We start from the raw sequence: 26,447 nt of genomic DNA, 5'->3' as shown, positions 1-26,447 counted from the left end.
AAAATTCAACAATCAATTAAAATAACAATGTTTAACAGTTTGAACCAAGAAAGAATTATAAATCACAACCATGCTGCATGCTACCAAGAGAATTAGATTCACACACATATTAGCCGTTGATTGATGTATAAGAGTCCCCTTCTCACAATTTGGGTGAGAACAAAGTTAGCCTTACTCTGCCTCTTCTGGCTGAACACTAGTATAGATTTCTCATGATTCTGTGATTTTGTCTTTTGTCACAGATCTTTCAGCAATTGAACCCATTGTATTTCTCCGACCCTTCCTGGAAGTTATCCGCTCTGAAGACACTACAGGCCCCATCACTGGATTGGCCTTGACATCAGTGAATAAGTTCCTTTCATATGTATTAATAGGTATGGTTCAGCTAACTCTTGGTTACTTCTTGAAGGTGTTGTTTGGACAGGTATTTTAGTATCTATGATGATGCGTGAAAGATTATGGACAAATGGTCAAGAAACCATACTGTAAACATTTGAGAAACCTCTTGTTAGAAGCATTTGGAAGGTGGTCTGTTTTCAGATGAACAATGAAAAAGAATGTAAACAAAATAGTTTATTCTGACCAAAAAGTCATAGATCGTAGAGTTGAGACCTCCAGGGTCAACTAGTCCAACCCCCCCTTACACAATGTAGGAACTCACAATTACCTGCCCACCCACAGCGACCCCAATTTCATTCCCAAATGATCCCTCCACCAAAAACCTCCAGGATCCAGCCTGGCCTGGAGGGAATTCACCTACCATCCCACACTGGCAAATAGCAATTCCTCGAGTAAGCAAGGTAAGGCTACAAGAAACAAACACTGGCACATCCCTTCCTACCCACCCACTCACAATCTGCCTAAGTTCCTAACAGAAAAGCATGAAATATGTTCAGATTAATGAATCCTTCCAAAGTAATGCTTTGAACAGCTATCGATAAGAGCGATTTTCAGGAAATTATTCCTCTCTTCAGAAATATTTCATTTGTGTGAATAAAAAGTGAAAAAGTAAGATCTGAACAAATGCCATAGACGTATGCCACTATGCAGCTCAACAGAAGAAGTCTTAGCACTCCTGAAGAGTTGAACTCTTAGAGTCAGTCCTTTGGGTAGTAAAAAGAGGGGTGCAAAAAGCCAGGTTGTCTGCTGTATCTTTACAGCAACCCTATGAGGTCCATTTAGACTGAGGCATGGTGAGTGGCCCAGAGTCTCCCAGTAAGCTTCATAATAGAATTCTGATTTAAACTTAGTCCTTCCTCATCATAATTAGGACTACCTCAAATTTCTCAGTAAATCTGCTAAGCAATAAAACTTACCTTGTTCCCCTTTATGGCTTCTGCGCAGTCCTGCCTGGGGGCTGCGTTTCTGCAGGCCTGCTGCGGAAAGGAGCTAGTGAGCTTTTAAAAACTTGAAATCAGCTCTCAAAGAATGCTCCCTCTCCCCTCACGGAGAGGGTTACTTTCCCACCCAAAAGTCACGTGATGTAGGAGGGGTGAGCACTCTCCCTTCAGTTCTCTTTTTGCTACCATTTGAGGAGGACTACTCAGTGAGTTGTGAGAGGGAAATTACCTCAAAGACTGATGTAAGGAATGTGGGGCAAAGATGGTCCAAAAAGATGACCATCAATCTTGCATGCTATGTGCAGCTTGCTGCCAACTTACTCTGAAAACCACAGAGCGGAGGGAGAAATGCTTCAGGGCTGCGTCTTGGAGAAGGCCCTAGAAACTCCTGCCTCAGACAAGGAGATTGCATCGCAACTCTGTCCACTATTTTGTCCAAGAAGGGGGAAAGCTCTGCCCTGGATTGAGCTGCCTCTGAACTACCGACAATAAAGAAAAAGAAAAGTCAGACTTCCCCTCACCATGAAACACTGACAGCCCGTTCTCCGCCTGGCATCTACGGTCTCCTTCGCCACCGAGGTTAGACATAGCAGACTCAGGAAGCAGGCAACATGTGCCCCGAAGCATCTCTTTGCTGCCAACCCTGGTCAACTCCGATGCAAGATCTTGATTCCAGAGATTACTGAAATTGGATGTCCCTGTGAGCTGATATCATGACCCCATCGACATCGAGGCACCAGCCCTTGATTCTGGAGGACTCTGACGACGAGGTCATTGAGGTGCTGATGTCAGGACCCTGGCTCTTTGTCTCATCAAAGATGGATGTCATTGATCCCTGCTTAAACATCCAGATTGACAGAGTGCTTGTCCACAGTGGTCTTCCAGTTCATGCCCCAAGATTTACTGGCGCACCTATGACTTTGTTGCCAATGTTGGCAGGCTTTCAGATGTGGACTTGGAGCGTACGATTTTCCCCTCACCCACTGATGCTGTTTCTGAGCCCATTACTCATTTATTGCCCATTGACCTGTGGTTCTACTCTGAAGAGATCATTAGGATGGCTAATACTCTTAAACTGGACTACTCTGGCTAGATGAGAAGGCTCCCACGTGGATGTGCTGTATGTTCTCGATATGGCCCTTTGGCATTGCCTCTAATTAAGGGAGTTAGTGAACGTTTCTTTAAGTTGTGGAATTCAACTGCTTCTCTTTCACCTTGCTCTAGGAAGTTAGAGAACTTATACAGAGTGAAAGAAGATGGGGGTGCTTAACCTTTTAAATACCCCAAAGCAAACTTCATCTTCTTGCCATTTTTCCTGCCAAGGGCTGATCTGATTCCTCACCTGTAGACAGGGATGGCAGATGCATGGACATCTTTGGCAGGAAGGTGTATGCTTCACTTGCTATGGGGAATAAATTAAAATTTTTCAGGCTGTATTCAGCCGTGTCCTAGCCCCCACTTGGTGGAATGAGCTGCTAGAATAGATGAGGGACCTGTGGCAACTAAAACAATTCTGCATGGCCTGGAAACCAGAGCTCTTCAACAAAGCCTTTGGTTGAGGCCAGCAGAGCAACACCAACCAGAAGCTCCCTCCCAACTACCAGTTATACCCAACAGAGGCTACGCCTCCTGTGGAGCGGTAGAAATAAAGGAGTAAGGGCAAGTGGGGAGGAGTTAGGGTGGGCCCTGTCCGGGATGCGCGGCTCCTGATTCGCCCCTCCGAATGGCACTTGAGGGCCAATCGTGCAGCTCCCCATTGGCTACTTGGCCCGTCCTCCGAGGAGTGCTCTGGGGAGTCACGCAGCCAGCGAACCGCCCATCCTCGGCTCTGCGCTGCCCACACATTCACTCCTCCCCACCAGCTCAGGAGCAGGCCCATGGCGTCGAAGAGCTCCAGAGCAAGCCCGCTGCCCCCTTCTCCCCAACCGCCCTCGCCACGCCGGGACGCCCCAGGTAAACACCCGCGTGCCGCGCCCCCCCCCACTCCTTTCCCCTCACCCAGTCCACCCTCAGTACCCCTGCCGTCCTCCGCCACCCACTACCTCCACAACGCTGCTGTGCCCAGCCCGCTGCCCCAGGGACAGTCCAACCTTTGCTGCCCGGGCCCGCACGCCCACCTTGACGAACGCTGCCCACCGCCGCCTTCTCTATCGCCTTCCGCGTCCGTCGCGCCACCGCCCGCAGCCTTCCGCCTGCCGCAGGTACGCCCTGCAGCCCGCTCCGCAGCCCAAATGCCCCTTACGCCGGCCCATGGCCCCCTGTGCTGCCGCCCCAAAGCACGCCTTCTCCTCCGCCCTCCAGCCCACTCCAGCAGCCATCGGGAGCCGTCGTGTAAATCCTGCCGCGGCCCCTGATCTCGCCCATTTTTATAAATGGGCTTTCCCCCAGTACATTAAATAAAACAGCATTCATGGGAAGAACTAGTTGAGAAAAGTTGTGGGTGTGCTTGGTAGTAGTGACCACATAATTTTGGACTTTATGATCTTGGGGAAGATAAAACCTGTACGTAGTCATACATACAGGTTGGACTTCAGGAGAGCAAATTTTAACAAATGTAAAGATACATTGGGTAGAATCCTGTGCTTAAACTGGCGGCCAGCATCGGCTGTGGTTCCAGATCAGTCCCCAGTGTATTTGGGACAGTCTTCTAGAGGAAGATGATTTGGATCCAAATGTAGATTTCCCTGATAAGGCGTCCATCATGGGCTCATACCAAGCCCATTACCAGGACACGGGGATGGAACCGAACCAGCCCAGGAAGGACAGCCCGGGCGAAGTCAGATTTTTCTTTTTCTTTTTGTGGGCAATTCAGAGGCTGCCATAGCCAGGGCAAAGCTGTCCCCCTTCTTTGACAAAATAGTGGACAACATAGAGTAGTCCATAAACACCTAGTTTCTTTAAATGAAACCAGATCCTCTGGGCCAGATGAATTGCATCCAAAGGAACTAAAAGAACTTGCAGGTGTAATTTCCATTATTTTTGACAATTCTTGGAGAACAGGTGAAGTGTCAGGAAATTGGAGGCAGGCAAATGGTGTCCCCATCTTCAAGAAGAGGAAAAGGAGGGTCCGCGTAACTTCTACCTTGCTAGATCAGGGGAATGCTGTGGTCATTGTTTAAGGGTGCCTCCACTGATAGGGAGACGTCAAGGGTTACCCCCTAATTCCTGGTGGATGGCGAGATGTTAAGTTGCACCCTGGCGAGGGAGGGTAAGCGTGCTTCCTGATCTGCCCCCCTCCTCTCCAGCCAGAGGACCTCTGTTCAGGTGACCCTGCTCCAATCATCCAGTCACAGCTTTCAAACATTTGGCAAATGTTTCTGGGGGGGAGTCTGGGCGGCCGTCGATCAGGAGATAGAGCTGGGGGTCACCTGCGTATTTGTGACAACCCAGCCCATAACTCTGGGCTAGAGTGCACGTCATTTAGAATTCTTTTTCTTATAGTAATGTGTATAAGGTTGAGGTACAAGAATGCATGTTCGTTATGTGCAAATAAGTTTAATTTTGCTCTTGACCCAGATTCCTTTCAGTCTGACCTTCCCAAAATTTCTCCTATGTCAAGCAGATGCTAACCATGACGGCACAGCTGAGGGAATGGAGAACATGGCAGATGCTGTCACACATGCCCGATTTGTAGGCACAGATCCTGCAAGTGATGAGGTGGTCTTGATGAAGATCTTGCAGGTATTAACCATTTACAATTTGTTCTGCAATCTTGTAGTTGTGAATTTCCTGCATTCTGCAGGGGGTTGGACTAGGTGACCCTGGAGGTTGCTTCCAACTCTATTATTCTATGATTCTAAATATGAGTAGGCAGTGTGATGCGGCAGTAAAAAGGCAAAATTAATTCTATGATTCACGGGAGACTGGATAAGGGAACAGCAGTATCTGTTTTTTCCCCACTGAACTTTTAGTAGGCTTTTACTATTTTTTACATGGAGCTTGCAATGCACAGGCAGATATAAGTTTTTGATCTGCTGTTGCCAGAATCAGGGCTCTTTTGCTGGTAAATTTGTACCCTCTATGGCCTGTAGCCCCCTAGGACAAACATCACCTGTGAACATCTACCAAGGCAACGGCAACTGTTACTTTAGTTGGGTTGAAAGATGGATTGGGGAATGTTAGATTGTTTGATTGTTCCCACCAATATTGGATTGAACTGCGGGTTTTATCTGGTTTTATGTCTTTTATGTAAACCTCCATGAGTTGGCCAGGCCGAGAGTGGCGGTCTATAAATACAATAATAAATAAAATAAATAATTTGCATTGCATGAAGATAAAGTTGTTTAAATACCTGTAAAGGAATTAGCGTGGTGGGATGACAAGCAAGGAAAATTTTATCCCATTTTCCCTTCCGTTGACGTCTGCAAAACAAATCTCTATTGCGTACAAATCTCTTACGTCATGCATGGAAGCCACTGAGATACAGGGCTGTATGCTGATCTGTTGCTTTCTTCTTCTTTCAGGTCCTGCGGACTCTTCTCCTCACTCCCATTGGAGCTCATCTCACTAATGAGTCTGTCTGTGAAATCATGCAGTCCTGCTTTCGTATATGCTTTGAGATGAGGCTTAGTGGTAGGTTTTTGAACCAGTAGTTTCCAACCGTTCCTGGGTTGATAGGACTCTTGCCTGTGACTGCCAGTGTTACCATAGGTCGGAATGCAGACGAGCATGACATATGCTAAGTTGGCACAGTCACATTTTTACAGCTTAATAGAACTCAGGGGTTCCTGCACCGTGTTTATAGTTGGCGGCGTCCGTCTTCCCCCACCCTTCAGCTCTGTGGCGCCACTTACTGTGCAATTGCACGTTTTGCTGCACAGCTGAGGCTGGAGCTGGTTTTAATAAATTCCTGGTAATCCTTTGTAAGCAACACTTGGAGGAGAGTCTGCTTGGCGAAACCTCTAGATAATATCACCCTGAGTAATGACACCTGTGTTATTTGTTTTGGTCTTCAGAGTTATTGAGAAAATCTGCAGAGCACACTTTGATCGACATGGTACAGCTGCTCTTCACAAGGTAAACTTCCTTGTGTTTGTCTTGGTTCTGCTTAGATGGCCCTTTAAGGGTGGGAAGATTCCAAACACCCTTGGGGGGAGGGTTTCCAGAAAAAGAACTGAGCCCAAGTGTTATCTGGTCTTTCAAAGCTTGGTTCTTCACCCAAAATGGGTGTTCTCTTCCATTGGGTTACAGTGTCTCAATATTTGTTTATTGGCTTTTTATACTACCAGTCTATGTCATGAAAGCAAGGACACAATGCTACATAAAACCAAGTTATACAGTAATGCAGTAACTTTAAACACAGAAGAAATTAAGTAATAATAGAGGCATCAATCGTTTGCTATAGAAGACTGAACTAATTAAAAAAATTGTATGCCTGTGGAAAATAGGCAGATTTGTGGGCTCAGACAATTGCCTGAGGACCTTGACACTCCCACTGTAAGTGCCTCATTGTGTATCTTTAACAGTTTGTTGACTTAGCTCCCACCCCCGCAGATCTCAGGAACCACACCAGGACAATATAGGAGAAGATAGTGAACCATTAGTAGGAAAGATCAGCAATGATGCAACTTCCTTATTATGATCTGTTAAGGTTGCCTACAGGTACCTGAAAAGTTAATTCTGATACCCTCTTCACATGATTCCTGGTAGCTGCTTTTCACACTGACCAGAGTTAGACACATAAGTAATTGTTGCTAGATAGCTCAAACACTTGTGCCGTGCATGCCTTCAGCAAAATGTTGAATGCAATATTAGCAATGATTAGGAGAATAATAGAATCATAGAATTTTAAGGGACCTCCAGGGTCATCTAGCCCAACCCCCTGCACAATGCAGGAACTCACAACTACTGCCCACCCACAGTGATCCCAATATCATGACCAAGTGATCGCTTCCCTAAAAATCTCCAGAATCCAGCCTGGCCTGGAGGAAATTCACCTACCATCCCACAGTGGCTTGGCAGTTCTCTGGTTATGCGAGGAAGGGCCACAAGAGACAAGCCTTGGCACATCCCTTCCTGCCTACCCACTCACCATCTGCCTAAGTTCGTAAAATCAGCATTTCTGTCAGATAACTATGTAGCCTCTGCTTAAAAACGTCCAAAGGAGAGCAGCTCACCACTGCCCAAGGAAGCCTGTTCCATTGAGGAACCGCTGTAACTGTCAGGAACTTCTTCCAGACAATTAGCTGAAAATTCTGTTGAATGAATTTCAACCCGCTGGTTCTGGCCCGACCCTCTGGGACAACAGGGAAAAAAGAACGCTGCTCCCTCTTCTTTATGAATGCCCTTCAAGTATCTGAAGATGGTTATCAGATCACCTCTTAGTCGCCTTCTCTCCAGGCTAAACAGACCAAGCTCCTCATACGACTTGGTCTCCAAACCCCTCCCCATTTTCACAGCCCACCTATGGACACGCTCCAGTTTCTCTACATCTTTCTTCAGTTGCGGTGCCCAAAACTGAACACAGTGAGGTCTGACAGAGCGGAGTAGAGCAGTAGTATCTCCTCATGTGATCTGGACACTATACTTCTTTTGATGCAGCCCCAAATCCTGTTTGCCTTTTTAGCCCCCGAGTCACACTGCTGACTCATGTTCAGTGTCTGGTCTAGTAAGACCCCCAGAACCTTTTTACACGTACTGCTGCCAAGACAAATCTCACCCATCATATAGTGTTGCATTTGATTTTTCCTACCTAAATGAAGAACTTCACATTTATCACTACTTAACTTTATTTTCTTCATTTTGTATTCTGATTCTGTCTTTGATTGTGTTTGCTACTCCTCCCAGTTTAGTACTGTCTGCAAATTTAATAAGTATCTCCTCTAAACCCTCTTCCAAATCATTTATAAATACGTTCAACAACACAGGCCACAGGACAGATCCCTGGGGAACTCCATTTGTCACTCTTCTCCAAGAGGATGCTGAACCCTCTGGGTACGATCAGTCAACCAGTTATTGATCCACCTGACAGAATTAGGATCCATACCACATTTTACCAACTTGTCAACAAGAATATCATGTGGAACCTTATCAAACGCCTTATGAAACATTTTTGTTACTTTTAATATAACTAAAGAACCCTTTTTTTGTTTTTAGCATTTACTGGGAGCCTAAGCTCATGGCTGAGCTTTAGCTTTTCTAACATTCTCCCTACATGCATTTATTATTTGTTTACTATATTCTGCCTTTGTTATAAGGTTCTCCCTCCATTTCCTAAATGAGTCTTTTTTATTACTTGTTTTGAAAGCTGTTTATGGAACCACCCTGGTTTTTTCAGGTTTCTCCCAGTTTTCCTTCTCAAGGGAATTGCCCGTGATTGTGCCTTCAGTATTTCACTTTTGAGAACCTTCTTGGACTTCCATTGCCTTAAGTTTTTCTGACCATGGGATTCTACCCAACATAACTTTAAATTTGTTAAAATTTGCTCTCCTGAAATCAAGCCTGTATTTGTGACTTTGTACAGCTTTTCCCTTTCCCAAGTTCATAAATTAAAAATCACATGGTCACTACTACCAAGCGGACCCACGACTTTTACCTCGTCAACCAGTTCTTCTCTATTGGTGAGAATCAAGCCTAAAACAGCAGACTCTTGGTTGTCCCTTCCCCTTTCTGGGAAATGAAGCTGTCAGCAAGACAACTCAAGAATGTATTGGACTTTTCATTTTTAGCAGTGCTGGTCTCCCAATGGATATCTTGGTAATTGAAATCTCCCATGACCACTAGGTACCGTCTCTCGGAGCATCTCACCCAAGTCCTCTGCCTGACTTGGTGGTCTACAGCAGACCCCACCATAATACCACTATAATTTCCTACTCCTGTTATTTTTACCCAAAGACTCTCAACTGAACTCTCATGCTTAGATAAAAGTATTTCCTCACAAATGAATCTATTCTTAACATATAGTGCTACTTTATTTGTCTTTGTCTTTCCCCTTCATTATTTGTCTCTCCTTTTGAAATAAGTTGTACCCATTAGTCCTATTATTATTCCAATTGTGAGTGTTATCCCACCAGGTTTCTATAATACCTATGAGATCATAGTCCCCTTAGTTTATTAGGATTTCTAGACAAGCCCCGGAACCTGACCAGTGTCATCCATGTACGTGAGTTCCACATTGTGAATCCACAGTAGCCAGCTCCTTTGTCGACTCCTGGTGGGAGTTGATTTTGGAGGATCGGGGGGGGGGGGGATATCAGAAACCTCCGTGTCTTTCTGCCATGAATTATTATTGCCTTCATGCTTTTGCTGTATTGCCACGTGGCTTTGTTGTACAATGCCACGTGGCTTTGTTGTGTTCTGAAGATGCCAGCCGCCCATACATTCCACACCTTCCCCTCTCATCCCCTTTGGTTCTCCATCTCCCATCCTTCCAGTCCCATTCGCACCTAGGTTTGTTATCACCATGTTGAGACTTCTTTAGGATGTATCTGGTTTATATTCCCAGGAAGGGGGGCTTCCTCCCTGACCCTATAACTCCTGTCCTGTGATCCGTATGTCAGCTCTAACTATGTTTCTTTTCTAATAAAGAACTTTTCTACATGAAGGTTTGTTTATTTAGAATAGAAGTATCTCGCAGGAATCCCCAATTACCAGCACACGTCTCCTAGTCCTAATACATTGGGGAGCAGAAGAGCTGTCCTCTCACCCACAGGGGCCTGTGAAACGCCTTCTGAGCTTCAAGGGAGTTGGGGGAATAGGCCTTGTTCCTGTGGTGCAGAAGCACTATCTACGGGCAGATCTTGGAAATGATTTCTGAGTATCAGAGGGGCAGAACATCTCATTTTTTGAGAGCTCTGGGTAACGTTCTTCCACCTGTTGTCCTCTTGTATTGTGTTCTCCTCTAATTGGTGACATGCATTTCTCACCTCCCCATATGCCCTTCCAAAAGTTCTCCATGAGTTCCTTCCAATAACTCTTCACCCTCCTTTTTAGAATAAATTGTGGACAGGCATTCTTCTAGCTTCTGCACCTTCTCCTCCAGGAGCACCACTGACTTGCACTTGGTGCATGTGTATTTAAAGTTACCCTGAGGTCCTTGCTTCCTCATGATGCAGCCAGTGGGCAGGCCCACTCGTGGGCCTGCCATGAATCGGTCCTGCAGTTGCCCTGGGCTTAGGTAACACAGGAGAGTCCATGTTCCCTTAGCAGCTGTGGGGGTCAACAGGGCTTGTCACACAGCAGTCCTGTGTGCACAGGGAAGATTTGATTGCTCTACAGTGGCCCAGAGGGGCCACAAAATGCCCCAGTCAGCTTTGCAGCACTGCAGGGCAGATCTGGGCTGTTTTTCACCGTCATTGGACAGTAGCACCAGCGTACTGATGATGCTTTTCCTAGTGTTAAGGGAAAGGTGTTATCGTTGGTTTAGTTTTCTCCACTGGTACTGCTTCTGGACTGCAGTGGGCAGCTGGGAGAAGTACCGGCCCCTAGTGGATTAACAAGAGTTTGTGACCCCATCTTCAAGGAGGAGGAGCTGATTCCCAGTGGTCAGGACTGGCCCTCAGAGGACCACAGAGAAGAAAGATTCACGGTTAGTGAAACAAATTTTCCATTACTCTCTTAGCCTAATTTTCTGGCTGTTCTTGTTGTTTCAGGTTATCTCAGTTTAAAGAGGAACCTAAAAGCTATGTGGGAACTAACATAAAGAAGGTAAGATCACCCCTGCACATACAACCCCCCCCCCCCAAAAAAAAAGAAAAATAACAACCCTATACTTGCTCCTGTGCAAGTCCCTGTACTTCCAAATGCTTATAGTTCCTCTGGTGTCCAACTCTGCCAAGTGATTAAGGGAGGCAAATGAATGCACTGCAACTTGGAACCTAGTTTTATTTCATTTAGTTATTTTTAGGTTTATAGCCGCTCCTCTCCAAGTGGTCTCAGAGTGGCTTCCAACAGTTGAAGGATTCAAAACCCATACAATACAGTTCAGTTCTTATATCTATTTATGTATTTATTGTATTGCATTTATATACCTTTCTAAAAGCTAAACACTCTGACAAATCTGCCCTTATTGCACGTGGAGACTAAGTAGATGGTATGGCAGCATTGACCCAGCCTGTTCAAATGGTGATGGTGGTCCTTGGCCTGCACCAAACGCCTGATGGAAGAGGGCTGTTTTTCAGGCCCTTTAGATCTTAGGGCGTTCCATAAGGGCCCGCTTCTCTGCCGGCAGCTCATTCCACCAGGCCAGAGCCCGGGCCAAGCACACCTCTCTGGGACTGGGGATTACCATCAGGTTGGAATTGGTTGAAGTATTTGTTGTTAACCAAGGAAAGAAACTGGGCTGTGTTTATCAATAGTCTCATTAATTAATTAATAGCCGAGTACAGCCTCTGGTTACTCCATGTAGTCTGAAAGGATTTATGATGTCCCTCTGTGGGATGGAGCTCTTGTCTCTTTCCAGTGACTGAAATTTCCTTCCAGGTCCTTTTGGCTCATTTTCTATTGTGAAGGCCCATAAATGCTTCACAGGGCGTATTGCTCATTCCCCTCCCTAAATACCTGCAGCAGAGGAACTAGGAAAGACAGATGAATCATGTAAAAAATCACCCTGAAACAAGAAGGGACACTTCATCAGGAAGCTTTTAAATTATTTTATTGTTTATGCTATGCTATCAGGGTTAAGTTGGTGATTTTTCCAGAGTTTGACAAGTGAAAAATGGTCTTAGATGTGACATAGGAACCACTTTCAGCCATACAAGAAACTAAATTGCCTTCTGAAAGCTTCTTATCCTTTACGTATCTTCAGGTTTGGATAGACATAATAGGAGATGAGAACATGTCGTGCTCCCAGCATTAAATCAGGTTCTGGGAATGCTAGGTTTGAATCGCTACTCTGCCATCTTGGCTGGTGTCCTGGAAAGTCTTCTGTTATTGTAGGTTCAGTTGCATTTGTAGCACTGGAGTCAGTGTTAGGTATTTTGGTTCTAGCAGATACGTATCTGTCACAGAGGCAGGCCCTGTCCCTGAGCAGGCCGTGTCACACACTGCAGAAGGGAAGCTTGACTGGTTTTCTGGAAGAGGGAGCTTGCAGAATGCTGCCCGAGAGGTTTCCACCAATCAGCTGGTGTCTCTTAGGAGCTCTGGGGGCTTCAGCTCCCAGGCTTACTGTCTTGTCAGTCTTTGCTGCTTTCTTAGATTCATTCCTTGCATTGTTACATTGATTCTGTTCGGGTCTAGTCTGCTTTTCCTCTGTCAAACCATGCATGTGACTGTCTTCACAGATTTCTCCATATCTCCTCAACAGACTGGAACTTTGTAGTGGGGATCAGTCCAAAGCCCTGAACCAGTTAGAGAGAGTACTGCTCTTTCAGAAACTGAAGGTCTCTCTCTCTCTCCTTTCCCTTCTGCATTCAGCGTGGGGGGGGGGGGTCGCCGCTGTATTGTGCAGCAAAAGCTTTCCTTCCTGTTTCTAATGCAGCATGGCTTGGGGGAAGAATGCATGCAGCAAGCTGTGCTTCTGTGTGGAATTGTGTTGGGAGAAAAGCTTTCCAGAGCAAGGATCCAAAATTCAAAGAAGTTGTGGAGAATGTAAGCTAGGGCTGGCAGATGCTATTCTTCACTAGGGCTTAGGTTAGACTCCGTTGGCACTAGCATGGACTAACTTTGGAAGTTTTTTCGGGTGGGGGTGTATAATGTCCTGAACTGGCGAGGTGGATTGACATGAGGATGAATGTGAATGTGATGAGCTTTATGTGAATGTGATGAGCTTTTATGCATTGCATGAAGTAAAATGGCTTGGATGTGGCTTTTGGATACGGGGGACTGTATCCTAAGCATTTCTGCAATCGTGTAGGGTTTGCTCTGGGGAGTTAATTAGCTAGAACCAGACCCAGGTTTCCAATCTCTGACTGTGCACCACATTGACTGGAAACCTTTTCTTATTTCTTATAACAAAGTTGGAATGGCAGCGCATGGGGTGTTTTTCAGCTTAGCAGGAAAGTCCTGCCAGGCACCTCATGCAAAGAAATTTGGAAATGAACACAGAAAGACTCAAGACATGAACATACAAAACTGCCTTTTGTATTTATTTTTTATTTTTTATTACATTTCTATACTGCCAACTCCCAGACCAGCCAGCTTCACAACTGAATAAAACAGGAGACGGCAAAAACACCATCTCATTAATAAAAATACAATACCGTGATCACAAGTTTAAGAATGGCAAGATGGCAAGCACAGCCATCCATCACTAGACCCATTTTTCCTCATTCATTCATTCATTCATTCATTCATTCATTCATTCATTCATTCATTCCTGGCATTGTCAATCAGATGTAAAGCTGGGTCAGTGGTAGGCCCCGGGGGATCCAGATGCCACAAGGGCAGGGCAGGACCCAATTTTATTAGCCCAGAGTTAAGCCCAGTCTCAACCAAAAGCCCTGCAGAACCAAGGAAACTTTGACATGGCCCTCAGCTTTTCTGGGAGCTCATCCCACCAGGTAGGGGCCAGGACTGAAGAAAGCCCTGGCCCTGGTTGAGGCCAGGCATGCTTCCCAGGGACCTGGGATCCTCAACAGATACATACCCACAGAATGTAATTGTCAGGCATCAGGCAGAGATTGACGAGTAGCGTCCGTGATAAAGGAACTTCCATGTCGAGGCAGAGTAAGGATCTAAAAACAGTACTTTATTAAGCAGAATCACTACAGTAGCCAATACGCACCAAGACTCATTGAGCAAACGTCTTGGCAGAGACAAAGGTACATTAAACATTGGGGTGTACTTATAGGGGGAATGAGTACAAGAAATGGCGGGAAGGCACATTTGCCAAAGGAACAAAGATTCCCAGGACGACCAGATGGCCTGGCCTTTGATCTAAACTAAGAGCCTGTTGAGACTCCAGTGAGACAAGCAAAGTCATTCTAGGTGGAAGAGATAAGAACAGGGCAGCTTTGGTATATAAAGGAGGACAAGAACAATTCAAGGATTTATGACCCTGGCCTGGAGCCTGGGAGGCCTGCAGGAGGAAAATGAGGCATGAATTCATGACAGTAATGCCCTGAGGGGGGCATAAGTGGTCTTGCAGGTAGGCAGGACCCAGGCCGCAAATAGCCTTAAAAGTCAAAAACAATACCTTGAACTTGATTCGGAAACGAACTGGCAGCCCCGTGCATGGGCCCTCCAAGATAACTTAGTAAGGACTCGAGCAGCTGCATTCTGTACCAGTTGTAGTTCTGAGTCAGGAACAAGGGTAGACCGCGTAAAGCGAGTTACAGAAGTCTAATCTGGAAGTGACCGTTGCATGGATCGCTGTGACCAAGTGTTCCAGGGACAGGTAGAATGCTAGTAGCCGTGCTTGGTGCAGATGTAAGAAAGCCGTCTGGGCTACTTTCATGACTTGAGCTTCCATAGATATAGAGGCATCAAGGATCAAGCCCAAGTCACTGGCCATGCATGCAGGTGTAAGTTGCACTCCGTCAGGCAAGGGAGACATGCAATCCTGTCCCTTTCTCCCTAGCCACAGGACCTCCGTCTTGGAGGGGTTGTTTCAGACAACTCTGCCTGATCCATTCAGTCACTGCTTCCAAACAACTGGCAAATGTATTGTGGGGGAGATCTGTCTGTCCATTAGGAGATAGAGCTGGGTTTCATCCACATATTGGCGACATTCCAGCCCATAACTCCGGACCAGCTGAGCCAGAGGGTACATATAGATGTCAAAGAGTGTGGGGGAAAGTATCGTCCCTTGTGGTACCCCACAAGGAAGTACAAAGGGGTCTGACAGCTCTTCCCCCACTGCAACCCTCTGTGACTGGTTTGTAAGAAAGATCAGTCACTTCAAGGCCATTCCTCTGTGTCCCCAAGGCAGTGTACCAATAACTCGTGATCGACCGACCCCATGAAATGCATCCTATAGATCTAATAAAACGAGAATGGGCAATCTGCCCTGGTCCAGCTGATGTCGGATATCATCCCTCAGGGTGACCAGCAGTCTCCACCCCATAGCCAGGATGGAAGCCAAACTGGTATCATTCCAGGGCCAAAGTTTCCTCTAAAAATGCCAGGAGCTGATCCACCACGGCCCTCTTAACTGCCTTACACAGGAATGCAAAGTGCGATACCGGAATCCAGTAATTGTTTTTTGAAATAGGGGATGAATTCCTGCCACCTTAAGCCCCTGAGGGAATTCTCCCAATAACAGGGAGAGGTTCACAGTTTCCATCAAGGGGGCCTCCTATCCACCAATAATGAACAGGGATTTCAGGGGCAGGTGGTCTCCTCACTGACTCTAGCAGTTTGTTCACTCTGGTTTACGAGAGCAGTCTAAAGCCATCAAACCTCACCCCCCACGATGGCCATAGAGCTCCCAGCTCACATTTTGGCAGGAAATTCGTGGCAGCGGAGCAACAAGACTTTATCTGCAGAAAAGATCACTAATGCCTCACCGCATAAGTCCAGTATACTACTATTTTGGTGCCCTGCCTCCAGGATGGTAAGCGAGTGCTGGCGGATGCAGTTTCCACAGCGAAGAAGTCACACGGCTACTTTCACCGCCATCTCATACCATCTCATAAAGCGTGGGATAAAATGTCTTTGCCGTTTCGTCGTGAGTCTTCTGCCACACCTGCAATAGCCATCTTACTCCCCTCTTTCTCTCCCTAAGTTCCTGGGAGGACCAAGGAGTCAGTTTGAGGCAAGGGTGGGGAGGGTGCCTAGGAGCAATGTTGTCAATAGCAGCTGTCACGTGAGACTGCCAGTCCTCCATCAAGGCTGTTAACAAGATGCCGGAGGGCATCATGTCCTGCAGAACGTTCAGGAATCTCTCGGATTCCAGTCTCCGCAGAGGGACTAAAATACGTTCATCATCCAAATGGGGAGGGGGTGGTATCCTTAGTCAAGTCTTCAGGGCATGGTGGTCTGACCCTGGAACAATGTTGTTCACCAGTAGATCTGCTTCTACCCCTGCTTCAAAGATCAAATCCAGGGTGTGGCCAACCTGATTGGTGGGACCAGCAAGAAATTGCGAGAACCCTAGTGTCGCCATAGCTGACACCAGATCTGGGCCAAGTCCTCGGGACAGTGTGTCCACTTGAACATTGAAGTCCCCCAGAAACAAAAGTCCAGGAACCTCCAATGCCCAGGCAGCCGCCGCATCCAACAGGCCCGACAGGGTGTCTGGGGGTGCAGTGGGTGAACGGTACACAACCAAGATGGCCACATTCTCTACTCATCCCCATCCTCCTCCCGGGATACATGGTGCTGGGAAAACCCTGAAGGGAAAGGTCTCCCAGACCAGGACTGCCACCCCCCCTCCCCTACCATGGAGCCGAGGTTAATGGAGGCCGAAAACCCGGGCAGTGTCAGATCTTCCAAGGCAACATTCTCGCCTTCCCACACCAAGGTTTTGGTGATACATGCCAGCTCAACCTTGTGCCTCACAAAATAATCTCGTAAGGTCAAGGACTTGTTCTTGATCGACCTGGTGTAGCATAGCATCAGCAGCGGTTCCGCCCTAGACCTCTCTCCTCTGACTCTGGGATCAGATGGAGATTTGAAGGGCAGTGTGCATATCAACCAGACTGCCAGCCGTGGGAAGCCCATGACCGAGGCCCTGTAGGACCTATGTATGCTGCTGTCCCCCTATTATTGAATCTCCCCCCACCGCTATATGTCCCTTTGCCCAGAATTGTTGGTATTTGACCATGTTCAGCCGGCTCTCTTTCCATAAAACTTCCAGTTTCCCACAGGTGGTGCTGGAGCGCACAGTCTGCTACAGGATCCAGCTCCATTAGGTCTTCCAGTTGAGGGACTTCATCACAGAGACTTTCACACTCTTCTACCACTGCACCTTGTAGAAGGTTCCGTCTTGAGAGACACTCAAACAAGGCAAATTCCCTTCCCTGCAGCCTTTTGGGAGGGCATATGGGAGAGGTGGGAAAGGCGTCTCACCAATTAGATGAGAACCCAATACAAGAGGACAACAGATGGAAGAATGTTACCCAGAGGTGTAGAAAAATAAGGAAATGTTCTGCCCTTCTGATTGTCAGAAATTGTTTCCAGGATCTGCCTGTAGATAGTGACTCTGGACCACAGGAACAAGGCCTATTCCCCCAACTCCCCCAAAGCTCAGAAGATATTTCACAGGCCCCTGTGGATGAGAGGACTTGCTCTTCTGCTCCGCAATATATTAGGACTAGGAGACATGTGCTGGTAATTGAAAATTCACTATTAAGAGTAGAAGCCAAAGAGTGTTGATTGCACTTGTTGTCTTGGGAGGTACACTGTCTACCTGATGCGAGAATCAAGGATGGCATGGGAAACATGGAAAGAGTTGCAAAGCCCAAGGACAGATATCCCTTTCTGCTCATTCTCGTAGGAACAAATATGTGCAGCCCTGCCAGGCTGTTCCTGCACGGCCAGGTGGTTATGCTCGTGTGGAGAGCTTGTCCCAAAGTCCAGAGTCCAGTCTGGGCGGGTCAGGATCTGGGAGGGACAGTTCACAGGAACATGGGGTGGGGATCGAAGTCAAGCCGAACCATAGTCAAAATTGGATAGAGCGGGACGAAGGCAAAACACATACCAGAATCAAGAATGGAGTAGAAGCCATGCCAACGAGTCAAAGAGCCGGAGCAGGAACATCAGACAAAGGTCGAAGAGTTGGAGCAGGAATGTCAGACAAGCCAGAGGTCGAAGAGCTGTGAGTCGCAGGAACAGAGCTTTGCCGTGGTAAACCAGAACAAGAGTCTCAGGAGACATGTAGGGTAACACATGGGTTGACCCCACAAAGGACCTTCTGATGTAACCAGAAGCCAGGTAGAGCATCCCTCAGCCAGGGGTCTTGCAACTGTTTCCAATCATCCTCAGAGGAAGCTGGTGCAGCTGGACCCCATCTAGCCTGACAGGGAGCTATCAAGCATGTGGATCATCTAACTCAGCGGTCCGCAAGCTTTCGGCCACTGCGGACCGCTGCGGCGCAAACGCACATGTGCAGACTGCCGCGCATGCGCATTTGCGCGGGAGTCTGCATGTGCGTTTGCGCCGCCGCCATGCCGGCGGCCGCAGCTTCCCCTCCCGGCCCCTCCAGGCCGCCAGGAAATTGGCCGCTAAAGCGGCCGATTAGCTTGCAGCTCGACAAGCTTCCCTCCCCTCTCCCCTCCCCTCCCCTCCCCTCCCCTCCCCTCCCCTCCCCCTCCCTCCCCTCCCCTCCCCTCCCCTCCCCTCCCCTCCCCTCCCCTCCCCTCCCGAAACAAGAAGCTTGCTGGGCCGCAAGCTAATCGGCCACTTTGGCGGCCGATTTGCTCGCGGCCTGGCGAGCTTCTCGCTTCGGGGGGGGGAGGGAAGAAGGAGCTGCGGCCCGGTGCCAAGGCCTTCGCGGCCCGGCACCGGGCCGCAGCCCGCAGGTTGGGGACTACTGATCTAACTGCTGTGAGGGTAGATCGCCTCTTCCGACACTGTCATTCAGTGTTGGCAGGTGTTTTGACCCGAGACCTTCAGTATTTCTCCCCTGGAGAGTCTTCTGGACTGGTGACTGCTTTTTCCAGGGGCTTACCATATTATGTCTGAGTGACTCATTGGCTAGGTAAAGCCAGATCCTTTCTCCTATCAGTACTGGGAGCAGGTCATGTGGCAACTCTGGATCCGTGCACCTTGGCACCAACCCCGGTGGCGCACTCAGGGCGTCCATGACAAAATGATACTGCCTGGTACAGTGTGGAATATATGAAGCAAGATTATGCAGCCTGTGGGGGGGGGGGGAGTGAAAAACTTGGGAGCGCAGGTTGTGTTTTCCTCGGTTCTTCCTGTTGATGTCCGAGGCTTAGGAAGGGAAAGAAAAATAATGCAGATAAATGACTGGCTGCATCATTGGTGTCATCAGGAAAGATTTGGGTTTTCAGACCATGGATTGCGCTACCTTGATGAGGCTCTTCTATTGGGAGATGGTTTGCACTTTATGATGGTGGGGAAAATGCCTTTGCTCAGAGTTTTGTGGACCTGGTGAGGAGGGCTTTAAACTGAGTCCAATGGGGGAGCAAGACAGACATTCAAAGCCTGGTTCAATGATGATAATTGTAGATGGGAACAGTTTTAAAGGGAATGGCATGTATACTGGGATCTATTAACTTACAAGAAAGTTCAAAAACTAAACACCTGGGGTACTTGTATGGAACTTGTCCATTGGGTTTTCATGGCAAAGATACTGGAGATACTGGAGTGGTTTGCCATTTCCTCCTCCAGTGGATCTGGGAAATGGTGGAGGTTCATTGTCCATGGGGTCGCGATGGGCCGGACACGACTTCACACCTAACAACAACAACAACAACTTGTATGGATTATTACAATGTCTCTACACTAATGCGCAGCATATGGGAAACAAGCAGGATGAACAAAAGTACTAATAAATGAAGGGGGCTATGATTTAATAGGTATTATAGAAACCTGGTGGGAGAACTCTCACAACTGGAATAATTGGATTGAAAGGTACAAATTATTTAAAAGGGAAAGACAAACAAAGAAGGGGGGAAGAGTAGCAGTATATATTAAGTATATATGTACTTGTGAGGAATACATGTCTAAGTATGAGAGGTCAGTTGAGAGTCTTTGGGTAAAATAGAAGGAGCAGGAAATAATAGTGGTTTTTTGGTGAGGGTCTGCTATAGACCGCCAGGCCAGGCGGAGGACTTGGGTGAGATGCTCCTAGACCAGATTACAAAGTTCTCGGACAGAGGGGACCTAGTGGTCAGAGGAAATTCTACAGCCACATTTAGAGTGAGAGAAAACCAGTGGCTAGGAGACAAAAACAACAAGGGCTAGCATTATAAAGATATAAAGGTTGGCTGGAAGAGCAATAAAGTAAGTGCAGGGCAGTCAGCAGGCAGACAAGCAAAGAGTTGGGGTGCGGCAGGTTAGACGTTTCACAAACTATTCTGGGAACGCTTCCCCTGTCATCAGGGAGGTCAAGATCTAGTCAGTACTAAGACTGGGTCCGATTGGGACCTCTTCCTCTGCCTTCATTGGCTATTTGCAGAATACAAGCCAGTTCATCTTGGTTGGGAGAGAGGGTCTATTCTTTTTATAAATGTTTACTTGCCCCCGGGGAGGAAGAAGAAAGAAGTGAAGGAGGTCTGGGTCAAACTAGAGCGTTACGTATCCTATTTGTTATTGGAGCATCCCATGGCTAGAATAGTGCTGGCGGGAGAACTTTCAAATTCTTCCCTATTCAGAAGGAGATCATTTCCCTCTATTTCTGCAGATTTTCAGCCCCTCAACACCACCTCACCTAGAAACACGGTGGCCAGTAGAACTGGACGTGTTCTCTAGGACAAGGTGTAGATTGAAGTGGTCCCCGCAACTACAGTCTTCGTTAAAGGAAGTTCTGGAAAACTATGATCTGCAGCCGTTTAGATCGGCCTGTGCCAATCCTGCAGAAAGTCACAATCCAGTAACAGATCTTGAAGATCTCATCTTAAAGTTGGGGTCCATTTTGTTTAAACCATCTCAGGAAAGAGATAGCAGAAAAAAGGGCTCCAGGATCTCTAAACCTTGGTTCGATAGTGAATGTATGACTGCAAAAAAAAAACCTTACTAAGGCTTATACAAACTTTGTTAAAGGTCTAGGGCAGTGGTCCCCAACCTTTTTGTCACCGGGGACCACTCAACGCTTGACAATTTTACTGAGGCCCGGTGGGGGGGGGGGTAGTTTACTCCTCTACTCTCAACCACTGCCCTAACGCTCTCTGACTCTGGTCGCTATGGTAATGTTTAAACATCCCTTCAAAATAAGATACAGACATGCCACAACAATGAACATAAGGAACATTTTATTTTCATGGAAATTTTAACTCATGACAATGACAAATCAATGGGAACCCTGAGCTTGTTTCTCTGCAACGAGATAGTCCCATGTGTGCCTGCCAGATCGTGGATGAAGTAAAGGGCCGGGGGGGGGGGGGAAGGTGTCTGCAGCCCACCTCCAGTTAGTCAACGGACCACATGTGGTCCGCAGCCCACAGGTTGGGGATCGCTACTCTAGAGCACTGTCTAACACTACAACATCTGGTTGAAAAATATTCCTCCCAGAGTGTGACCTCATTATATGCAGCCTTTGTAGATTTCAAGGCTGCATTTGATTCCATCTCAAGAAACTGGAAGCTTCCACAATTGATAAAAGACTCAGTTTTCTGATACGTTCTCTATACGAGCAGACCACACTCAGAGTCAGATGCAGTAGGAAAGGTCACCTAACAGAGCAGATAAAAACTCATAAAGGGGTCAGACAAGGCTGTTTATTGGCCCCTTTACTCTTTATTTTTTACATCAATGACTTAGAGAGCCACCTTGAGTCCGTAGATTGTCACCCACCTAAATTAGCAGGGCAGCACATTCCTGCTCGCCTTTATGCTGATGATGTGGTCTTACTGTCCAGAACCCCTGTCGGTCTGAACAGAGCCCTGACAAGCTTGGAGAAATACAGTGAGAAAGAAGCCCTGGTAATAAATAAATTAAAAACTAAGGTCATGGCCTTCGGCATTCGCCCCAGAGTTAGGACCTGGCGCTTAGCTGGAAAGAAGTTAGATCAGGTGAAGTCCTTCAAATACCTGGGAGTTACTTTTCAGGCTTCAGGATCAAGGCACGAACACTGTAGACAGCTTGCGAACATAGGGGACAGAAGTGCCCTCAATATACTCAAATTCCATCGCTCCAATGGAGCCGATTTTGTTCTAGCGGCACTCAAACTCTTCCAATCTAAGACAATTACTCAAATGGTGTACGGGACCTTTTTAGGGCCACCAACCTCTTGCTTTGCCCCACTTGAGCGGGTTCAAACAAAATTTATTAGAGCGTTACTTCAGGTTCCAAACTGTGTTTCAAACTCATGGATACGTCTAGAGACAGGGTTTCCAAAATTCAAAGCGAAAGCAGTAACTTCCTCCATCTCCCTATGGTTAAAGGCGCACTGGGCCACAGCTGGTTTACTTCCTTCAATCATCTGTGGCAATTTTAAATCCCAGTGGCTGTTGGCCACCGAGAGGGAAATTATAAAATTAGGCTTTTCCTCACTTTCACTACTCGGGTTAGGTTACGATCAGGCAAAAATTGTAGTGAAACAAAGGATTGAGAGGACACAGAGTGTCAAACTGACCTTTCTTGCTCACCTAGGTATGGTGCATTACTGTGTTCCAGATTCAAGCCTCAGCAGACTATCTCTCCTATTTGGAAACAAAATACTATAGGAGAGCATTCACACTAGCTAGATGCTCTGCGTTACCTTCTGCCATGCTGGTGGGTCGCTTCAAGAAAACCCCAGTAGCTGAAAGACTCTGCCCCTGTAATTCTGGGGAGATAGAGTCAATCGAACACATCCTCTTAACATGCCCCACCTTCAACTCTGCAAGAAATAAATTCATCCTCCCAATACTCAGGAATTCCTCCATCAGCTCAAACAAAGAAAAAGTAAAATTCCTCCTGTGGAATAGGAGGGGCCATATTATTAAGCAGATTGCCAAATGTTGTGCGCATGTGCTTAGCACACGGGAAAGACAACTTAAGCTTAAGTGAAGATTTTTAGAGGAATTTTACCATGCATTTTTTATAATGTACCCATCAATTATACAATTTTATATTTTTTAAATTTTGTACTGGCTCCCTGATTATGCAATTTTCTACTCTGAAATGTTTTTTCTTGCTGTCTGTTTTATCTGGCCACAGTGCTGTATTAAAATAAATTTGAATTTGATTCGATTACTGGAGGACCAGGACTTTTATTCTTAACAGTATTTGGCTCCCTTATATTTCAACAGCGGCCTCCAAGGAGGAGACAGTACAGGGCCCTGTCCGTCCTGTCCGTCAAGGTCCAGCCGATCGGAAGGCACACAGCCCCCTGCATGCCTTCTGATTGGGCTGCCCACCAAAGGGCCCGCCTCTGGACGCCGTGCCACTAGGTTTTGTGCCACCGCCATAAAAATCCGATGCTCTAAAGTAGCATAGTTTTAAGTCCTATTTTATGATCTGTTTTAAATTGTATTACATTAAATGACCATATTCTTTTGATCTCTTATGTATTGACTTGGTCTGAATGATTGTAATAAAGTTTGATTGAGTGCCGTGCCGTTCCCTCAGCCTTGCCGCCAGACCGCTCCTGGACGCCGAGGGCAACACATCTCCTGAGGACGATGTGCCCGGCATATGCTCTCTGCCCCACGCTGCTCCCTCCCCCAGCAGCAAGCCCCCACTCCCTTCTGCTGCGTCCCCAAGCAGCAAGCTCCTACTCCCTTCTGCTCCATCCCCAAGCAGCAAGCCCCCACTCTCGTGCGCTACTCGCGAGGGCGAGCCTGCCTCGGTGCGATGACCGCCGCGGCCCAGGCCTCGAGTCCCATGCCACGAGCAGCTACTCTGCCACTTGGAAGCATTCACCTCAGCCGGCAGGGCCCCGGACCTGGTGTTGCTCTTCCCTCAGGGCATGCGCCACACCATCCATCTCGCCTGCGGACGCCACGCCGCTGGAGCCAGACTTTGGTCCCACAGGTGGTGCCCTCCAGCCCAGCTCCCCCACGGCTGCTGAACAGCTGCGCCACCCCCAGCGTGCCCAGGAAGACATTGCCGTGGGGTGCCGCCGCCTCTTTCCTCCACACACCCGGACCATCCTCCGGCGGCCATGCCCAGGGCTTCGCGTGGCGGGAAGCTCTCCGTTTCCTCTTGCTGTTCACAACCACAGGATCAAGTGATAAATACTCTGTTCTGGAACCCCTAAGATCTAATTTGGAATAGGCAAAGGTTGATCCATTTGAGATTATGGATCTGATATAAACTCTGATACCTGGTAAAGCACAAGGTACAGATGGATTGCCCCCAGAACTATTTATCCATTATGCATGGCCAATCTGCTCAGTGCGTTTTGCACCAGATTTTTAAACGGGAGTCCCTGCCAGCGGCGTGCAGGGCGGCTGGTGGGGGCTCCCTGCCCGGCGGTCTGATGCGGCGAGAGGCGCTTCGCCAGCCGGCCTGCGCACCGCTGGCAGGGACTCCCTCGGGCGGCGGCTTGATGGGCAGGGCGGCTTGACGGGCGGCGGCTTGATGGGCGGCTTGACGGGCAGGGAGCCCCCGGCAGCCGCGCTCCGCGCAACTGCCAGGGGCTCCCTCGGGCGGCGGCCTGACGCGGCGAGAGGCGCTTCGTGCCTCTCGCCGCGTCAGGCCGGGCCTCTCGCCGCGTCAGGCCGGGAGCTGTGCGCGGCTCGCAGTTGCTGCAGCTGGGAATCGGAGGGACCAATCGGCAGGCGCTTCGCACCTGCCGATTGGTCCCTCCAATTGTCTGTCATGAGGAAGAGTCCAATCCGGACCCTTCCTCATCCCGGACACAGCCCGCCCCAGGAGGGCTTACTGTTTTATTTAGTTCGTGGCGCCCGTGGCGCCACGGGCGGTGTACAGATAGTGCATGAGTAAACATGTAGAAAAATAACTTTAACTAGCTTCTCTTCATAAAACAGTGTTTTTTTTTAAATCTGTGCATGCATAAAAGGAGAAATGATAGTGCAGTTCTCCTTTAAAGTAGTGCGGAAGCAAGGTTTTTGATAACTTGCAGACTGAAATAATTTACCAGGTAATGGACCAAGCTTGTGAATACTATGCTTGTGGGTAACTGGCATGATCCCAGGACTCTAGTCTCATAGAATGCTGTTGCTGCCTGTTTGAAACTCAGCTTTTCTTTAAAGTGAGTGTTTGGTATTCACAGTTGAAAATGAGAGCAGGAGGAATTAGCGACTCATCAAAATGGAAGAAGCAGAAGCGATCACCCCGGACCTCTTGCCACGTAACCAAAGGATCTTCAGGATCAGAGCAGCCTGCTTCAAACAGCATGGGCGGGGGCTCCAGCAGCATAACAGGTGAGCAGGAGGCTGCATCTGGCCCCTTTTATTTATGTTATATTTATATATTTATATACCACCCTCCCTTCTGGGGAAATACAAGTTCTTGGCATAATACAAAGGCATTCATGATTCCACAACATATAACATGCAACTTATGGCATTGTAGAATCATAAAGTTGTTCTCAAAGATCATCTAGTCCAACCCACTGCACAACACAGGACACTCACAACTCTCTGCCCACCCACAGTGACCCCAGTTTCATGCCCAAGGGGCCCCACCGCCACCAGTAACCTCCAGAATCCAGAAAACAACTCTGCTCAATCCTCTGTATCAGTGGTCCCTAGCCTTTTTTGGGCCGGGGGCCGGGGGGAGAGAAGGAGGCCCGGGGACCGGGGGGGGGGGAGAGGGAGGCGCGGTCGCCGACGGGAGGTGCGGGTGCAAACGCAAAGGGGGGGAGGCGTGAGTGCCAATGCTGAGGCGTGGCAGTTCCACGCCTGCGTGTTTGCACCTGCGCCTTCTCCTCCTCAGCATGGCACTCGCCGGAGGGCACAAATGCGCAGGCGTGGAACTGCCGTGCCTGCAAGTTTGTGCCCACGCCTCCCCCCCCCTCAATGCGGCGCTCACCGGTGGCCGCAAATGTGCAGGCGCAGCACTGCCGCACCTGCACATATGTGCCCACGTCTCCCCCCCTGCACTGTGGCTTGTGCCGTTGGGGGGAGGGAGGGAGGTGTGCCCACTGGCGCGCCCGCACCTCCCTCCCCCCGCTGCGGCCCAGTACCAGGGGCCTCACAGCCCGGAATCGGGCCGCAGCACCGGGGGTTGGAGAACACGGCTCTATATGACAGCCCTTCCAATATTTGAAGGTAGTTATCATATCACTTAGCTGCACTGGATGAGTTCAAATCCCCTGGGCCGGATGAAATGCACCCGAGAGAGGACTGGAAGAGAGCAAACGTTATTCCGATCTTCAAAAAAGGGAGGAAGGTGACCTGGGAAACTACAGACCAGTGAGTCTGACCTCTGTTGTGGGGAAGATAATGGAGCAGATATTAAAGGGAGTGATCTGCAAACATCTGGAGGACAATTTGGTGATCCAAGGAAGTCAGCATGGATTTGTCTCCAACAGGTCCTGCCAGACCAACCTGGTTTCCTTTTTTGACCAAGTAACAGGTTTTCTGGATCGGGGAAATTCAGTTGATGTCGTTTACTTGGATTTTAGTAAAGCTTTTGATAAGGTTCCCCATGATGTTCTGATGGATAAATTGAAGGATCTGCAATCTGGATTTTCAAATAGTCAGGTGGATA

The 26,447-nt window shown here is 48.0% G+C and overlaps 1 protein-coding gene and 1 long non-coding RNA gene across 7 annotated transcripts in view; one reads left to right on the top strand and one right to left on the bottom strand.

The window, feature by feature from the left end:
- LOC143844088 (uncharacterized) overlaps positions 1-2,066 on the bottom strand; it is a 46,749-nt gene extending 44,683 nt beyond the window's left edge. The window contains exon 1 of the long non-coding RNA XR_013233807.1: positions 1,862-2,066. This is a non-coding gene — a long non-coding RNA (uncharacterized LOC143844088). The remainder of the gene's footprint in view (positions 1-1,861) is intronic.
- The window catches only part of GBF1 (golgi brefeldin A resistant guanine nucleotide exchange factor 1), a 151,747-nt gene that overhangs the window by 58,603 nt on the left and 66,697 nt on the right, over positions 1-26,447 (top strand). For all 6 annotated transcript variants that reach the window (XM_077351130.1, XM_077351126.1, XM_077351124.1 and 3 more), the window contains exons 4-9: positions 243-374; positions 4,903-5,021; positions 5,804-5,912; positions 6,296-6,356; positions 10,931-10,985; positions 25,006-25,156. In XM_077351130.1, the coding sequence (XP_077207245.1) occupies positions 243-374; positions 4,903-5,021; positions 5,804-5,912; positions 6,296-6,356; positions 10,931-10,985; positions 25,006-25,156 (627 nt within the window). The remainder of the gene's footprint in view (positions 1-242; positions 375-4,902; positions 5,022-5,803; positions 5,913-6,295; positions 6,357-10,930; positions 10,986-25,005; positions 25,157-26,447) is intronic.

This window comes from Paroedura picta, chromosome 8 (assembly GCF_049243985.1).
Source record: "Paroedura picta isolate Pp20150507F chromosome 8, Ppicta_v3.0, whole genome shotgun sequence".
NCBI lineage: Eukaryota > Metazoa > Chordata > Lepidosauria > Squamata > Gekkonidae > Paroedura > Paroedura picta.
The sequence above is the reverse complement of the archived record's forward strand: the minus strand, read 5'-3'. Positions and strand labels throughout refer to the sequence as shown.